General features: G+C 47.0%; 2 protein-coding genes across 2 annotated transcripts in view; both read left to right on the forward strand.

Annotated features, from left to right (window-relative positions):
* Positions 1-8,608: 8,608 nt before the first annotated feature.
* On the forward strand, positions 8,609-9,268 carry LOC130888438 (sperm motility kinase X-like). Its single transcript, XM_057791324.1, has one exon. It carries the CDS (start codon positions 8,609-8,611, stop codon positions 9,266-9,268), a length of 660 nt encoding a protein of 219 aa, XP_057647307.1.
* An 8,715-nt stretch (positions 9,269-17,983) lies between these two features.
* The window catches only part of Slc4a8 (solute carrier family 4 member 8), a 69,807-nt gene continuing 68,702 nt past the window's right edge, over positions 17,984-19,088 (forward strand). The window contains exon 1 of the mRNA XM_057792454.1: positions 17,984-18,187. Within this exon, the coding sequence (XP_057648437.1) occupies positions 18,143-18,187 (45 nt within the window). The 5' untranslated portion in view covers positions 17,984-18,142. The remainder of the gene's footprint in view (positions 18,188-19,088) is intronic.

Below are 19,088 nucleotides of genomic sequence, written 5' to 3' on the forward strand. Positions count from 1 at the left end.
AACTGGCTTCGTCCGTATCTCAAAATAACCACTGCGGAACTCCGGCCGTTGTTTAAAATATTAGAAGGAGATTCCAGAGTTACCTCTCCCAGATATCTAACTGAGGAAGCTAGGTTGGCCCTCAGAAAGGTGGAAAAGGCTATTGAAGAGGCACAATTACAACGCATTGACTACAACAAACCCTTATCATTGTGTATCTTGCCAACTGAAGAAACCCCTACTGCAGTACTCTGGCAGGAGGGACCCTTGTTGTGGATCCATGCCCATGCCTCCATCCCTAAGGTTATTCAATATTATCCTGCTGCAGTCGCTACAATTGCTATGATAGGCATAAAATTGTCTTTGACATATTTCGCTATACAACCTCAATTGCTTATACAGCCATATAATCCTAAACAGATTCAAATTTTATGTGCCACCGTAGATGACTGGGCCGTGTTGATTACCACCTTTAATGGCAGATTTGATAATCACTATCCATCAGATAAATTGTTACAATTTATTACACACCATACAGTGGTTTTTCCTAAAATAACAGCCTCACATCCACTGGAAGCGGCAGTTACGGTTTTTACTGATGGTTCCAGCACAGGCAAGGGAGCTTATGTGATCCTGGGAGGAGAGACAGTGACGAAGTGTTTTCAGTCCGATAGACCGCAAATAGTTGAGTGTCAAATGGTGTTGGAGGTGTTTCGCACCTTTCCAGGACCCTTGAACATCTATTCGGATTCTCTTTATGTAGTTAATGCGGTCCGCTGTCTAGAGGCCTCAGCAATAATATCAACTACTAGTCCTGTATCCTGTGTTTTCCTGGCTCTTCGTCAAGAGATTAGAAGCAGGAAATATCCCTTCTATATTACCCATATTAGAGCTCATTCCCTTTTGCCTGGCCCTTTGGCAGATGCTAATGCGCAAGCTGATGCTGCAACAAAAGCTTTTCCATCTTTAATTATGGACCCCTTAGCAGCCGCAAAGCAGTTCCATCAATTATATCATGTGTCTGCTAAAGTCTTGAGATTAAAATTTGGCATAACCAGACAAAATGCCAGGGAAATAGTTAAGGCTTGTGAAGCATGTGTTTCCTTTCATCATCCTCCCCATGTTGGAGTCAATCCTAGGGATCTTAAGCCCGGGGATCTTTGGCAGATGGATGTCACCCATGTGCCCACCTTTGGGCGCCTTCGATATGTTCATGTATCAGTAGATACTTGTTCAGGGGTCATTCATGCCACACCCCTGACTGGGGAGAAGGTCACCAATGTGGTAACACATTGTTTAGAGGCTTGGGCCGCTTGGGGCAAGCCCAGGCGTTTAAAAACAGACAATGGCCCGGCTTATACATCCAGAACATTTAAAGGTTTCTGTGAACGCATGGGTGTTCAACATCATACTGGCCTGCCGTACAACCCACAAGGACAAGGAATAGTTGAGAGAGCTAATCGCTCCCTGAAGGAACTTTTACAAAAACAAAAAGGAGGAATAGGCCATGGCCTACTACCAAGGAATGCTATATCCTTGGCAACATTTACCTTGAATTTTTTAACCTTGGACGATAAGGATCGCTCACCTGCTGATAAACATGCAAGCATGAGCGCCATAGAATCCACCCTAGTAAAGTGGAAAGATGTGTTAAAAAATAAATGGAGTGGACCGGATCTGGTGATTGCCAGATCCAGGGGAGCTGTTTGTGTTTTCCCACAGGATCAGGAGGACCCAATCTGGGTGCCAGTAAGACTGACCAGAGAATTGAAGATCGCTGCGAAGGATGAAGACAACTCAGTGGATGCTGATCATCGTGCTGTGGATGACTCAAACAGATGTGAAGAAGATGACACTCTGGGCGGTGACAAGGGCATGGCCCGTACCAATACCAGTTCATGCTAATTCATCCCTTTTACCCACATTATTCTCCACCTCCTGTGATATGGATGCACCCTGTTTACCTAGCCCAGAACCAAAATCAGAAAAGTTTAATGCAATCAGAGTTGATTTAAATGGAACCATGTGCTTTTCCTTAGATAAGAAACCCCCTTGCATTTGGCTCCGACGTAAAAATCTTACTAATTGGATGGATCCTTTGGTGCATAGTAAAATAGGGACAAATATGTTGAGTGAAGCACTCAGTCAGGTAGCATCAGGAACATCACAAGGGTCTGGGTCAGGTAGTGATGCATCGGCCATAAATGTTACTACTTTGGCCATGCGAGTAGAATCCATGGTGCCTACTGGAACAGGATCATTCATAAGGAATACCACTTATTTCAGAGCATCACCACATTGCAATCCGGATTTTTCATTTCCACCCACCTTTACTGCCTGCCAAGCAAGAACTTGGGAAAAGGAACAGATTACATTTGGGTTTTCCTTATCCCCCTCCATGAAAAGCTATTTTTATAATAAAACCAATGAAAATTCCACAATAGGGTCAGGATGGTCCTGGTACCAATGGCTGCTCTCTAATGAGGCAGGAGCTGCAGCAGATATTTCTGCTTTGGCACAACTTCAGCCAATTACAACATGGCTGCTCAATGTTACAGGCACTATTAGTGAACAGGCAGAACTAGGAAGGCGGCTTCGTTATATTCAAGAAGAAGAGTTAAGCAATCATACTCTCCCAGAGGCCGCAGTCTGCTTGCCTTCTCCATTTGTTTTTTTACTTACTAATATTACCCATGGAAGCGAGGTTGATTGTAAGAATGCCTCAGTGGAGTATTTTTTGTCTGAATGCTGGAATGGAACATGGAAACTGGCGATAGTGCTAAAAGTTCCTACGTTTGTACCCCTCCCTGTGGAGGCTGACCCTGAACAGTTCCCTATTGCTATGCTCCTACGTGAGCGGCGTGATCTTGGAATTACTGCTGCCATAGTCACTGCTATTGTGGTGTCATCAGCAGCCGCTATTACAGCAGGAGTGGCAATGGCTAGCCAGACACAAACGGCTACCGCCATTAACGAGATTGTTACCAAAACTGCAGATGTATTAGATACTCAGACCAAAATCAGCAAGCACATGCTATCAGGCATAGTGGCTGCTAATCAGAGGATCGATTTCCTACAAACTCAGATTGATGAGTTAGCCAGCTTAGTTCAAGTTGGTTGCATAGCACATCAGAAACATGTTTGCATTACTTCTCTTGTTTTTAATAATTCCAGGAACGAGTCTGAACGAATTGGACGGTACCTGGCGGGAAATTGGTCGCAAGAGATGGAACTGCTACTTCAAGAGCAGCTGTTCCAAATCACCATTTTGAATAGCACCCACATGCAGCCTCTAACTCTTGGACAGTTTTCTGACTGGCTTTACTCTGCCTTTTCTTATTTCAAAGAGTGGGTGGGTGTGGGAATTTTCAGTGCCCTGTGCTGCCTTGGTGTGGTCATATGCTTATGGCTCCTTTGTCGATTTAGGACACACCTGCGCAGGGACAAAGCAATTATGGTACAGGCTCTTGCTGCCCTTGAACAAGGAGTCTCCCCCCAGGTCTGGCTAAGCAGCCTTAAAGATGGCCTCTGAGCAAGATGCAGCCTCAGCATCTCCAGTCTTAGGACATTGCACGGAGATAGGTGCATCTTTGCTGATGGCCTCTGAGCAAGATGCAGCCTCAGCACCTCCAGCCTTAGGGCATTGCACGGAGATAGGTGCATCTTTGCTCCCCTCTTCTCTGTCTCTTTCACCCGGTCCTTGCACCTCGTTGACCTTGTTGTCATTGCACTCGAGAGGATGTTGGACTAGGGTACTCTTGCACCCTTGATCGTGAGGAAAGTCATGAAATTCCCCGCTAGATCGGGTGTTCTGTTTTAAAACAAAAAAGGGGGAGATGTAGCGCGCCAAGGCACTCTGCGCACCACAGCGCTGTCAGCTGTCATGTTCCGCTGTCAGCTGTCATGTTCCGATGTAGCGCGCCACGGCGCTCTGTGCGCCAGGCGCTTTGCGCACCTCGGAGCTGTCAGCTGTCATGTTCACAGGGTCTGGCACTAAGCCCGTTGCCGCCATTTGCTAGTGTCCCTAGTAGCAAACAACTTCTGCGCACGCTCGCTACCGGCCCAAGAGTGGTTTGAATCCACCTATCAATTGCTCACACGTCTTGCTCACGCAATTGCATCAGTGTGGGCCGAGCCAATCAAGCAATGACACATCATAGGCGGACCAGGCGCTGTATATATTCCCCGCGCGGTCGGGCTCGGGGTCTTTTCGCCTCCATCTTATCTTCAGTCTTCTGCGCTCCAATAAAGTACGTTCCAAGAAGAATCCTGTTGTGGTCGTCTTCTCTGCTGGCAGAGTTGCGCACCGCAAAGGACTGTCTTTATCTGATTATCACAAGCCTGGGCTAGAGGAAAACTCTTTCATCTCATATTTTATTTTTCTAGACAGGGATCCTCTCGGTGTGGCTCTGGCTGTTATAGAACTTGGTTTGTTGACCAGGCTGGCCTCTACCTCACTGAGAGTTGCTAGCCAGTATAAGTGTGTAATGTGTGCACATGTGATGCCTTAGGGGTGTGAACGTTCTATTGACAGAACGAACATCCTGCTTGAAATCTCATTAACTTCCATCCAGTTTCTTTGGCTTATGCCCATAGCTGGTTCTTGGCGGGTCCTGTGAGGTCCATTTAAGGGTTAAATCTGTTGACTACTTAGGCGAAATAAAGGCAGCATAGCTTCAAGAACACAAAAAGGCTGATCTCTGCCCTCCGCCTCAGGTGTTGATGTCACACTCATGGACACACTTGTGTCCATGCTCTGTGTCTCACAGGCAAGGTTACTTTTGAAATACTGGGAACCTCATTCATGTACAAGACAAAAGCAGTCCTTGCTCTTCTGTTTCTTTTGTTTTTGATTTGCTGAGAGAGGGTCTCCTGTAGCACAGGTTGGCCTGAAGACCACTGTGTAGCCAAAGATGACCTGAACTGCTGGTCCTCCTGCCTCAACTTTCCTAGCTTTAATAATTGCCATGTGCCGGGCACAGTGGAGCATGCATTTAATCCCAGCAATCGGTAGGCAGAGACAGCTGAACCTCTGTGGCTTTGAGGCCAGTCTGGTCTATAGAGCGCGTTCCAGGACAGCCATGATTGTTAAACAGAGAATCCCGTCCTGACAAAACAATAAAAAATGCCAAGAGTTTACCTTTATGAGACTTTTCTTGTTTTTCTGTCAGTTTAATGGCCTAACCTGAATTACCTGTATTTTAATTACTATCTTCTCCCCAGGGCCCGACAGTCAACACCTCACCACATAGGCTGAGGCCTAGCGGGATTTCTGGTGCCGCTGGTACCAGCTTGGCCACAGTCACCAAATGTAAGTTTTAACAAAGGCTCCTTTGTTCTATTTACCAATAAAGACTTGGGAGTCAGATGTTGGGGTGATAACCTGCTAGCTCAGAGAGGCCAAGAAGCAACCAATCTAGTTTCCTATTTTGATAGAGACACAGCAAGAGAAGCATCTCTTCTCTCATCCCAAACTAAAAAGACCCCGAATCGCTAAGTGCCTCCCTAACCCTTCCTGCATCCCTCTCTTCGTATATTGCTGGCTACTTTATTCTTCCTTGGCTAATTCTTGTCAACTAGTTGCTCACTCCTCTTCCTGAGTTTCTTTGTTTTTCTTTTCTTTTCTTTCTTTAATACAGTTTGTTGAGACAGATGGATAGGCACGCCTTGCAGAGTGAGGTTGGATATTTATTTAGTGGTTATGGAGGGAAGGGGAATGAGGAGAAGAGCAGAGAGGCAGAGAGAGAGAAAGAGGAAGAAGGGGAAGAGGAGTAGTGGGGAGCATGGAGCAAGGCAAAAGCTGCTTCTTCGGGAGGAGAGATGGAAAAAGCCACATTCCCCTAACCTCCTGCCTCCTGCCCACCCCTTCCAAGTCCCTTTGTGTTCTCATTTTTCACTCAGCCTTCCTGTATTGGTGACAGAATGGGAAGAAAACCAGTGAGCTGTGAAAAGCCACCATTTGTCCTTTTCTTGCTCTGACCTCACAATGACAGACCCCTGTGCCCTCACAGCTCTGGCTGAGGCTGCCTCCTCTCCTTACAGTATAAGTGGGTTCTTGAGGTGGAAATGGTTGGAGCTCTGTGCTGGTGAAAGAGACTGCTTGGACTTTCCAGAGCTGCTAGACTCCAACATAGTGAGTGTCCCTCCAGCTTCGTTGCCTTTGATTGTTGTTGTTGTTTTCTGTGTATTTATTCATTTTCTGGCTTGATTTATGAGCTTACTTTTTCGTGTTTTTTTTTTGTTTTTTTCTTTTTTTACTCTATTTTCTGGATGTATGGGAGGAAAATTCAAGACAGAAATTCTCTGTGTAGCTCTGGCCTTCCTTGAACTCACTCTGTAGATATGGCTGGCCTCAAACTAAAAGATTACCTGCTTTGCCTTCTGAGTGTTGGGATTAAGGGCAAATGCTACCACAGCCCGGTAGTTTTGATTTTTATGTTGTGCTTCTTGGGGTATAATTTTTAATATTATTATTTTATGTGTATGAGTATTTTGTTTTCATGTCTCTGTGTGTACCATGAGCCTCACACCTGTGGAGGTCACAAGAAGAAGACAGATTAGGTAGAACTTGAGTAACAATTCATTGCGAGCACCATGTGTGTTGGGCCTCGAACCAGGGTTCTCTGAAAGAGCAGGAAGTGCTGTGAAACACTAGCTCATCTCTCCAGAACCTCTGTCTTTAGTTTTACTTCTTCATTTACTTTTGTTATGTATTCCTTGGTCCATCTCTCTTTTCTCATTTCAAGCCTTTCCTTGTTATGGCGTACCATATCATAGGAACAATTTAGTCGTGGCAATCGCAGGAACATCTCTAATGCACTCTGAGCACTGGATCATGTGATTAACCCATGCTGCTATGCTTTCTTCTCACACGACCTCCTCCACGTTCCTAGGACCCCCTCTTATGTTGAGGACCTCCTCCTGCTCCCACATTCACATATGAGAGAAGAAAAGTGACTCATTTTAAGGACTGGCTTTTCCCATGTAGAGCGATCTTCTCCAGTGACAACCATGTTCTTGAGAGCCCCACAGTTTCATCCTTCTTTATGGCCATCCTTCTGTATGACTGTGGCACTCTTGCCCTTAATTCTGTTTAAATGTTGTGTTGTCAGGCTGAATATGTAGAGCTATCCTTGCAAGGATCCGTGTGAGCATATTTTAACCATGAAGTATGGCCTGGTTTTAAATTGTGCTTCTTGGGGTATATGTGAATCTGGTGAAAAGTATTAAGTAGTATTATTAAGCACTTTTACATCTGTGTTCATCATGGAAATAGCCTCTATTTTTCTTCATTGTGTTTTCCTGGTTTGGGCATGAATGAGTTTGGAACTGCTACGTTCCTTTCTATTTTGTGGAGAATTGAGGAGCACTGACATTTGTTTTCAAGAGATTGGAAGGATTCATCAGTAGGTTTGCCTGCTCCTGGTCTTGCCTATGCAGATTCTTTCCTCATAAATATTTCAATCTTGTTCTTTATCATATCTTCTTTGTTGAATTTATATCAAGAAGTTTCTCAATTCCATCCACATTTTCCAGTCCATGGAAGGACTCTCAGGGTTTTCAAAAACAGATTTCATGGGGATGGGTGGGTTAGCCTGGAGAGACGGCCCAGCAGTTAGGAGCATGTACTCTTCGCGCAGAAGACCTAGGTCTGTCTCGCAGCAATATCATGACATCATAACTTCCTGAAGTGCCACACCTAGGGGATCTGTTGCCCTCCTATGTCCTTCCAGGTCATAGAAATAAAATTAATCAAAAATACATATATTACTATTTAAAATTATATATCGTACATGTGAGTATACATGTAGGTGACCTCAAGTGTGTGTGTGTGTGCGCGCGTGTGTGTGTCTGTGTTTGCCTTTGCGATATTCCACGCGTGCGTTTGGATGCCCTCGGAGGTCAGAGGTATAGGATCTCCTAGAACTGGAGTCAGTGATCCACCTGACCTGTGTCCTGAGAACCAAACATAGGTCCTCTGCCGGAATAGTAAACCTTCTGATCTCCTGAGTCATCTCCCCACAAGACACTCTAGGTTTTGGGGGTTTCTGTTGTCTCATCAACTTCTCATGCATATGATTTTATTAGTATCTTCTCTCTCAATGAGCATTCAGCTCAAGTAAGAGGATGATTCTCCTTCCCAATCAGTGGCTTGTAGCTTCTCCGTCCGTTTGTTTTATCTCTCAGTTTCTGGGTGAATCCGGCCAACCTGATCAGTGTTATGTTCTGCTGTCTACAGCTTTGGAAGGTACTTCCTTCCCTTCCTGAGCACTACGTAGCTGGTTAGGTGGCCTGAAGTATCTGTAACTCTTTCGAATGTAGGAATTCATAGTGATAAACATTCTCTTTGTTTTAGTTTAGTTTGGTTTTTTTTAATATTTTATTTATTTATTATGTACACAATATTCTGTCTGTGTGTGTTTATGCCTGAAGGCTAGAAGAGGGCACCAGATCTCAGTACAGATGGTTGTGAGCCACCATGTGGTTGCTGGGAATTGAACTCAGGACCTTTGGAAGAGAAGGCAATGCTCTTAACCGCTGAGCCATCACTCCAGCCCCGTGATAAACATTCTCATTGGTGTGATTTAAACTGTTTAAAGTTTCCGTTTGTTTCAACGAGAACCTGGCGATGGAGCAGGGCAGAGAGACCTTCTACTGTGACGAGGACACATTTGGCAATGTCTATCAAATGATGACAACTCTGGGACGAGGAGCCTTTGCCATAGTCAAACTGGCCTTTCACGTGTCCACTGTCAGCTACGTGGCTGTGAAGATTCTGGCAAATGTGAAGGGGAACTCTGCCCGGAACAACAATGAGGTTGATATAATGAGATCCCTCGTTCATCCGCACATAATCAAGTTCTTTCAGGAGGTGCAGACACGGGAGATGACGTATCTCATAATGGATTACGCCTCAAAGGGGGACCTGTTGCGTCAGATTCGCAAACCGGGAGGCTTACAGGAGTGCGAGGCTCGAAGGCTGTTTGCACAGGTAGTACAGGCAGTGAAGTACTGCCACGACAACTGTATCGTCCACAGGGACATTAAGCCAAATAACATCTTGATCGACGCCTCTGGGAATGCCAAGCTCTGTGATTTTGGCCTGGCAGTCAGAGTTGTCCCTGGGACAAAACTAAAGACTTTCTGCGGCACTCTGGCCTACTGTGCCCCGGAACTCTTCGGAGTGGAGCCATATGATGGTTACATGATGAGGACATGGCAAAGCTGGGCATGTTGCTGCAGGATCGGGAAGGCTGAGAACCGCTGGGCAAGCAGTGAGGCCAGCTGATCCCAGGAAGGGACTGACACTCTCAGCATGACCATCAGGACAGGTATCTTGGGACAGCTGATCCCAGGAAGGGGCTGCCATTGTCAGTGTGACCATGAGGACCAGTATCCTGGGATGGCTGGATGGCTCTCTTTCTGGCTGCTGTGGGGGTAAATGACGTTAGAAAACTGGTTTGTAGTACTTTAAGTCTCTCTCAACTCCCCTCTTTAAGGCTAAGGGCGGGACGTACTGGGGAGACAGACTGATGCGCAGATTATGATGTAACTGTAAGGGGCTTACTCTAGCCCCGTCCACCTTCCCTAGACACAGCTGAGGGGTTTGGTGGTTTCAACAGGGCCACACTCTGTAGCTGGGCCCACAACTCCCCACCTCCCTGCCTTAGCCTCTCGGTTTTGGGATTCTGGGCATGATCCACCTTGCCTGACTCCAAAATGTTCTAAGACTAGAATCTCATGCCCCATGTGCTAAAAGTCAACCCCGAGCCTTGCCCGTGTTAGCAATCTAAGCTACACCACAGTCCTAAGTTGAACTTCTTTTCCCTTTGCAGTTTCTGGTGAATCTGGCAAATACTTGCTCCTGTTTTCTATGGAGTTGCATAAGAGACCGGAGAAAGTCTGGCCTTTTCTGTTTTGGACAAGTGAAAAGAGGCACATTCTGTGTTTAGTCCCCTTGGCTCCAGTGCAGATGTCTAACTGAGTCTCCTTTCTTTCTTATTATCTGCAAAATAAAAAGCTTCAGGGACTGTAGCAAGGAAAGAAAGAGTGGCCTGGATTAGATCTATGTCTATGCCAGGCCTCATGCTTCTAGCGACAGGTCGTCATCATGGTTATTGTCATTATGTTGTGAGAGTTTGTTCAGAAAGGACAGGCTTCAAAGGGGAAACTGTGGAACTGGGAGTGTTGCTCAAGGGTACAAAGCTTGCCTAGCCAGTCCAAGGTCTTGGTAATAGGTTTTCTGCCCCACCCCCACAATAGGTTTACTGATATGCCAATGAAGCCGACTGGAAAAATAAACAAGTTTATTAGAACAATGCCACTCGCGGGTGGGCCCTGTGGTCCCAGAGATTGGGGCCAGAGAAGTCATTCCCCTGAAAAAAAGCAGGAAGATTTTCTAGGTTGTAGACAAGGGGTCATGACATGTCAACCATACAAACCATGGGTTTGTATCTAAGTATGGCTTAGGCTAGGACTTGGGTGACTGGCAACTTCAGAGGAGTAAGCAGCAATAGCCACCAAAAGTATGGCTTTTTGACACCTTTCCTTTGTTGGAGACTCTCTAAGCGGGCAAGGTTTGGAGAGGGAGAGAGACAGGAATGGGACTTTCTGAATTGTGCAGGGGGTGAGGTTCCAACCAAACACTTCGGTTTGATCCTCAGCACTGGAAAAAGAAAGCAATGAAAAAGACATGGAATTTTCACTGTGCAGAGGAGGACCCATGTCCAGGCTTTTGCTTTGTGATAGAGGGGTGACCCATTCAAGGGGGGGAGATGGTCATTGTGCAGGCATATTGAAGTTGTATTTGTAGGAAACCACACACCCCAGCGAAACACATTGGTAATTGTTGTGTGTGTGTTAATGTTGTCCTCAGCATCCTGGAACTCACTCTGTAGACCAGGCTGGCTTCAAACTCACAGAGATCTGCCTGCCTCTGCCTCCTGAGTGCTGGGATCAAAGGTGTGTGCAGAGTCAGGGAGGGACCTGGAGGCAGGAGCTGAAGCAGAGATCACGGAGGAGGTAATACTTAGCAAGCTGGCTGGCTCTCTCATAGTTTCTTCAGTCTATTTCCTTATGCACCCCAGGACCGCCTGCCCAAGGGGGCACTACCCACAGTAGGTTAAGTCTTCCCACATCAACCATGAATCAAGATGATGCCTCCCAGGCTGGCCTATGGGCCAATGTGATGGGGAGGAACCCCTCATCTCAGATGACTTAATTTGGCAAAGAAACCACACAGAGTTGTGGCTCAGCCAGTGTCTCAGGCAGCCCTGGGTTGGCCTGAGCAGTGGGAACATGGCTCTGAATTGGGTCCAGAAGGAACTGCCTGGTTGACAGAGGGATCGTCTTGCTCAGTGTTCTGCAATAAGGACAGTCCTTACCAGGAAGGGGGTTTTCTCCCTGACCATCCACTCCCTTACAGGTTATCCTTCCAAACCCCTAAAGGTTTGCTTTCACTACCAAAATCTATCACCCTAATATCAGCAGCAATGGCAGCATCTGCCTGGACATCCTGAGGTCCCAGTGGTCCCCAGCATTGACTGTGTCCAAAGGTAGAGACACTGACATGGACTCAGCATGTCTGTCTCCTCTACTTTGCCCTCTTGCTGGTAGTGCACATGGAAACTCAGGAGGAGCAGACGGCTTGCCAAGATCACAGAGCCCTGCCCAGTCCTGTGCCCACTGCATTGCCACACTGTAAGGAGATGGCATGTGAAGCCCAGTACCTATGCCCTAGTAGTTCTCAGCAGCCAGTTGCTGTGTGATGCTCAGAACTGCCAGGTGGGCACAAGAAGACAGCATCAGCTAAACTTGGATTTCACCTAAAAGTCAAAAGGCAAATATTAAATATGAAACTTTTCTTTTCCTTCCTTCCTTCATCCAAGGAGGACCAACACACACACAAACACACACACACACACGCAGAAGCTTGGCTATCACATGCTCTTAGCCACGGCTCCATCACGAGCATCTTTAGTTTCTAAATGGTCCACTTATCAAAGGTCAAGGGAAGGCAATCTTAAAAGGGTTCATGTACTTTGAAGACAAATGACAAAATGATGGGTTTAAAAGTTGAGTGTGTTGGGCTGGAGAGATGATTAAAAGCACAGGTCCTGAATTCAATTCCCAGCAACCACATGGTGTCTCACAATCACCTAGAATGAGATCTGGTGCCCTCTCTGGCCTGCAGGCACACGTGCAGACAGAACACTGTAGACATAATAAATAAATCTTTTATAAAAATTGAGTGTGTGGAATTATAGATGTGAAGGTGGGATATATGTGCTGGAATCAAACCTAGGGCTTGACCACCTAGGTAAATGCTCTAGCATAGAGTTGTTACACACACACACACACACACACACACACACACTGCCTCTGAGATTTACAGAGATTGGATTTGCTGCCACCTTAAGGCCAGGCCAGGCCCGAGGGCTAGAAGTGAGCCAAGAACCTCCTGCCTAAATATAACAGATTTCACCCCAAGACGATAAGGTATGGAGTGACACTACTTGAAACGAACATTTCGGAGCAGGGTTGGGCTTGGTTAGAAACAGATAAGACAGATGTGTTTAGCACAACATAAAAGGGCTCAGATTTGGTATCAAGAGCTTTGGCAAGAGATGTCTTGGGAACACCTGCTTCTTGCAAATTCCCGACATGCTTCCTGTCGGGTCCTGTAGTCCCACAGTGCCTTTCCTCTGGGCCCCACTTGCACGTGACACTTTTCTACGACTTGTTTTTCTGTTTGTTCTGCTCTCCTTTCCCTCCTCTGCTTCTGTCTAGACATCTCAATCAGGGTTGCAAAGAAAGCGGGGGTGGGGCAGTTCTTTGCCTCTGTACTTACACTTCATCTCAGAGTCCCTAGTCTGGAGCAAGGTGTAAATGAAGCTCTCTGGATGATGCTGATGGTGAGGGGGAGTGATTCTCAGTCAGGAGCTGGTTCTCCTCTCGGAATGTGTGTGTGTGTGGCGTTTGGTTTTCTTTCCTGTGACACGCAGTGTTCCAGGCTGGCAGCATGCTGTGAATAAAGACAATTGCATTCTCTCATCTCCTTAGCTGGGACTTGGCAAAGGCTGAAAACAAATCATGCACCTGCTTAACCTTTCTGGCATGACAAAGAAGACTGTCCCCTTCTCTTCCACAGGAAGCGCTTCTAGATTGCACTCGAACAAGCCCTAATTAAGTCTTTCCTGGATCCATCTTTTTCTCCAGCCTTTTCTTGGACTTAGATGTGTAATTAAGAGGAATATCAAGAGACAACATTTCTCTTGACCGAAGGGCTGGGATGTAGCTCGGTTGATAGAATGCTTGTCTGGCATGTCCAGTGTGCCCCAAGTTCAGTCCTCAATGCTGGGTGGGGAGCGGGGAGAAACAAGGAAGAAACAAAACAACAAAAACCAAAAAAACAAAACTGGTATAGGACTCAGCTGGAGAGCCTGGGGTGTAGTCTGGAGGTAGAAACACCTGCCTAATGTAGGCAAGGACCCTGGTTGGAGCAGAAAAGCAAGCTGACAGGAAAAATTAAGATGATTTTGATGGAAAAAATTGATTGCAATTATAGAACATTTTCTCAGATGTTTGTTTCTTGCATTTTCGTCTTAGGAAGAAAATGCTTCCAGCCCATACAGTCACACTAACATGCTCACTCCCTGACACACATGCATACACAGTCACACATACTTACACACACAAACACATTCACACACACACATGCATACACAGTCGCACATACTTATACACATGCATACACATTCACACACACATGCATACACATTCACACATACTTACACACATGCATACACATTCACACACTCATGCATACACATTCACACATACTTACACACATGCATACACATTCAAACGCACACATGCATACACAGTCACACATACTCACACACACATATACACAGTCACACATACATTCACATGCATACACAGTCACAGATACTGACACACATGCATACACATTCACACACACATGCATACACATTCACACATACGTACACACATGCATACACATTCAAACAACACATGCATACACAGTCACACATACTCACACACGCATACATAGTCACACATACATTCACATGCATACACAGTCACTCATACACATGCATATATAGTCATAGATACATACATGCAAACACATACACACTTACATTCACACTCACATACTCACATGCATACACAATCACATACACACACATATACATTCATGCATTCACACACAGCAATTAACACTCACCTGCATTCCTATTCACATATACACATACATTCCCATTCACACTTGCACACACACACATGCATACACACTCACACATAAAGACATTTTGGTTGAGGGTAGAACATGTGGACACGGTGGTCCTTTAGGACTGTGTCGCGGAGTGACATGGTAGTCCTCTTAATTTGTGTAAGTAGACTCCGTTTGTGTGAAGTGTACCTTACATGTTTGCACAGGGATAGACCTGTCTACCGGTGAGTTTCTTAGAACCATCCTTGTCCCCAGCTATGTCTGTACACGCTGTGCAAATTTGTGTGCTTTGTATATAGAAAGAGACTTAAACAATTTATCACGAATCAGGGCTTTCAAGACAAACCTCTTTCCCTCAAGTGCGTGAACCACCGATATTAAAGAGCAGAGAGAAGCAGAGACTACATCTGGAGGACAGAAAGAGAGGGTGGGGTCTACACGAGACAGGGAAGCCAGGGCTTCCAAGAGCCATCCTGTCTGGATCAGACGCACCTGGCCCCAGCTGCTGGCATCTCCACGAACCTACTGTTCTGGCTGGGTGACCTGGGGCATGGCTTCTCTAAGCCTCAGTTTCTCAACTGTGAAATGGGATGAGAGAATCTACTTCACAGAGGCGTGGCAAGGACTAGATGAGGTCATACCCACCGAGTGTCCTGCTGATTTGATGTGCCTGTATGACTTCTGTCTCTGTATGTGTGTTTTTGTATTTTCCTGTCCACTTTACTCCCCTTCCAGGGGTCTGCTATTGCTGTTTCTTAGTTGAATGTTTTTTCTCCAGCTGCACCATTTGCACTTTTTACACCAGTGTAGGGAGTGCTGGGAGCTAGAAGACTGATTCCTGGTAGCGAGGCAGCTACCCAGCTTGGGAAGGAAAGACCAAATGAGCTCTAGGAGTGAGGTCTCAGCCTCAGAAGCTCTGGCTCTGGCCTACTTTCCTTCTGTAATTCTCGTATAGACCAGAAGATGGGGCTCTTGACCCTGAAGTCAAGGGCCAGGGCACTGCCTCCACATCTGAACTAAAAGGAAATCAGATCCCTTGCCTGCCCTGCCCCTCTTACTGTGCTGAGACCTGTCTTATGGGGTGGGAAGGTATCAGGGACATTCTCCCTTTGGCCACCACCTTTGTTCAGGGCCAGTCTAATGCTTCAGGGTTGTCCTATCAACCATCCCACCCTCTGGCAGCTTTTCCAAGATAGGGCAGCACATCCTCCAGGAACTCCAGGACCAGCCAGGCTCACCTCGGCTCATTGTCCTCAGCTCCACAGAGACCTGTCACATAACCAGGTTCCTTCTGTCACATACCCTTGCAGTTTCCTTCACAGTGGCTGTCATAACTTACAGAATGATCTTGTTGACTTACTAACCCTAACCTAACCCCTAAGTCCCAAGGGGGCAAACTTTTCTCATTGCTGGTTCCCCAGCACCGAACAACCAGGTCTGGGTACATGAGATCTCAGCAAAGCCATTGTAATCAACAAATGTTGATTGAATCCCTGCTTAGTGATTGCCTGATCAAGTCGTTGTTTAGTTTTCCTGTGATTCTGCTTTCTCACTAGTGAGAGGATAGAGACGCCACGACTACTGCAATGAACGACACATTTTATATCATTAGGTCCTGGTATGTAGAGGGGCTCCTTAAAACCTTTAATGGTCTGATTTTTTGTTATACAGGGAAATGAAGTCTGCACTCAGTACCCAGCGCTCCACAGTCGACAAGAGCATTTGAGCATTTTCTAATGCAACACTCACTTCTACTGCGCCTTTCGACAGCACTTTCTGTGTTGGCCTGGTTGTAGCTACTCTGCACGTGTTACCATGCTTAATCTTCACCCCAGACTTGAGCTGTTTGTGTGCTCTTTATTTCGGCTCAATAAGATGTGTGCACATACCAGCCATGCTGCGCATGTAGAGACCTGAGGACAGCTTATAAGAGCTGGTTTTCTTTTTATTTCATGTAGGTCCTGCTGATAAAACTCAGATAATAAGGTCCTGCTGGACCTCCATACATTGATGGGTAGATTGAATAAGTGCACATGTGTTTGCAGTCTTCTAGATGCTAAGCATCCTTAGCGGCTGTGTGGAGTACAGAGGCACAAATCATTGTTTGTGAGATGAGAAACTGGGCAGCGGGCTTTTTATAGAAGATCAGAAATAAAGGTGCATGGTGCGTGTGTGTGTTTTGCACATTCCTGTGTGACTCATGTGTGACTACACATGGGGAGGCCAGAGGTCTAGGTCTCAATAGCTCTTTACTTCTTTTTTTAATGTGCACCAGTTGTTTTTCCTGCACGTGTGTCTGTGCACCACATTCATTTCTGGTGTTGAGGAGACCAGAAGAGGTGGACCAATTCTGGGACTGCCATTATGGATGGCTGTGAGACACCATGGGAAACCAGCCCAGGTCCTCTATGAGAGCAACAGCTTCTCTGGCTGCTGAGCCGTCTCTCTAACCCTTTCCACCTGGTTTGTTAAGACAGAGCCTTAACTAGACGGAGCTCCTGGTAGATTGGTCTATACTGGTTGACTAGCAAACTCCAGAACGCACTGTTTCTATCTTCCCCAGGTCTGGGGTTACAAGCTTTTGCCACCAAACCCAGCTTTTTTCTCAGGTTCTGGGCAGGGGACTCAGGTCCTTAAACTTTCATAGGAAGAGCTTCCTAGACAAAGCCATCTCCCCAGGTATATAGTCCCTTTTCAGGGACATCAAGGCTCAGTCTTGTTTCCAGTTTTGGTTCGAGACAAAGGATGGTATGCAGAAGTTGTGACTTATTTGTTCATTTATGTTGAGATAGGGTGTCACCAGGAGTCTAAACTGACCTTGAACTTGTTGCTGCCTCAGCCTCCCAGACTGGACTGTAGGCCCATACCATCACAGGGATTGAACTTGGACTTGTCATATTCCCTTCTGGAGCTTTGGCAGAGGCTGCGAATGATTTGCATGGTCGCTTTCCCACCAACAGTGTGGACTTGCCTCCAACCTCAAGTGATAGTGCCTATGAGACAAAGGGCCCTTTCTCTCTCTTAAGACTCCCTCAGAGGATTAACTACTTTGCTTTCTTTTAAAACCAGATCGAATTGAATGTGTTACTCATCATTTTCCAAACTTGCCTCAGATCTATTAGTTCTGCTGTTAGATAGTAATTTGTCTTAAAGCTTTTTTTCTTATCTTTTTTTTTGTTATTTATGTACTTATTTTTTTAAGGACAAATTGAAATTATCCTCAGCTCAAACTCCACTGTCTGCTGTCAATCTTAGAGGCAGGGAGACCTAAGTCTCACAGCCTGTGGAGGGGCCTGCCTGCTGTCTGTCTGAGCTCTTTAACGCTCTTCAATCTGGACCCTAGCTCGAGAGTTAATAAGCCAATTAAGAAGTCCCTCTTCTCATCATTGCATCCTCCTGCCATCTTAGTTTCTGAGAGGGATTTTCTCCTAATTTAAAAATCCATCATCCGAGGAAGAAAATCCGAATAGGTAAACCCAGCACTTTCCCAGAGTCAGTGCAATGCAAACAGAGGCAGTGGTTTTCCTTCCTAGCAGGCAGTTGGAAGGACCTCTGAGCCCAGAACCCCCACCCCACCCTGAGGGAGAGAGGGAGGCGGTTTCCAAGGCAACCGGCCCAGGGAGGGGTTGGCTCTCTGGCGCCCTCCTCCCCTCTTCCTGGTAGCTCAGGGTACCGCTGTGTAGCGTCCACCCGTGCTCCACGCTCTGATTGGCTGCTCGGTCCGCTCTCTGATTGGTTGTGGCGGACGCCTCGCCGGCTGGTGGCTATGAAGGTGGCGCCCGTTGATGGTTGACCATTGGCTTCAGGGTTGGGGTCGCCGCATGTGCGATCCGCTCACACGGGATCAGAGGTCGAGGACTGCTGCTCAACCTGGAATCCACCGGCGAGACCGGGCTCCGCCCGGCCATGCCCGCCGGGAGCAACGAGCCGGACGGCGTCCTCAGCTATCAGGTGGGCCCCGCCTCCCGCTCCTCCCTGGCTCAGTCTGGGTCGGGTGCCCACCGCCCGGCTCCCGTTCTAGCCGGGGCTCCGGGCGTGTCCCCGAGAGCCGGGGGGAGGCCCGCGTGGGACGCCAGAGGGCGCTCAGGGTGGCCGGGGAGGGTGACCTTGGGCTGAACCCGGAGCCGCCGGCACCGCCGCATCCCCTGCATCGCCTGCTGCCCGGTGTCCCGGAGCAGTGACCTCTGTCCGCGGGTCCCCTTTGGCGGCAGACGCCGGCTTCTGGCCTTGCCTCGCTCTACCTTAGGTGGACGAGAGGGTATCCGGGGACCTTCGTGGATCTTTGTGTTTTTATTCTCGTTCCTCGGTGGCTAAGAGGAAGCCTTGCAAAGACCCTGAGAATGTGGCCGGCTTTGTGTATCGTCTATACACAAACAGCCGATAAGTTCTGAGGAAGGGATTGCACATGGACCAGGGAAGCGGTGAGGGGTCAGGAACGACACCACCAGCCTTAAGTAGTTGATGGTGGAACTGCAGGGACGGTTAACATTAGGAAGCATTTGGACCAGGTGTTAAGAGTGTGTGGGTTCAAGTCCCAGTCTGTTTCTTACAGGCTTTCTCACCTTGTGCGTGCTACTTGCCTCTTTGAACCTCAGTTTCCCCATCTATTAAAATGGAAATAGTGATGTTTGTACGGTTTACTTCACAGGGCTGTTTTAAGGACTCTGTGAAAAACGGTTTATTGTGTGAGCCCTAATAAGCGAGTGGTAGCTTTTTGAATTCTCACCCCCACCCCCTTCTTGTGGAACCTGATCAGATGTGATTGCTGCCCTGGAAAGAGGATTTGAAGGAGGGAAGGGAACCGAGACGATGTTGTTGCAGAAGGGTGGTGGTTTTGGAAGCAAATGCCCGG

This window comes from Chionomys nivalis, chromosome 17 (genome assembly GCF_950005125.1).
Source record: "Chionomys nivalis chromosome 17, mChiNiv1.1, whole genome shotgun sequence".
Taxonomy (NCBI): Eukaryota; Metazoa; Chordata; class Mammalia; order Rodentia; family Cricetidae; genus Chionomys; species Chionomys nivalis.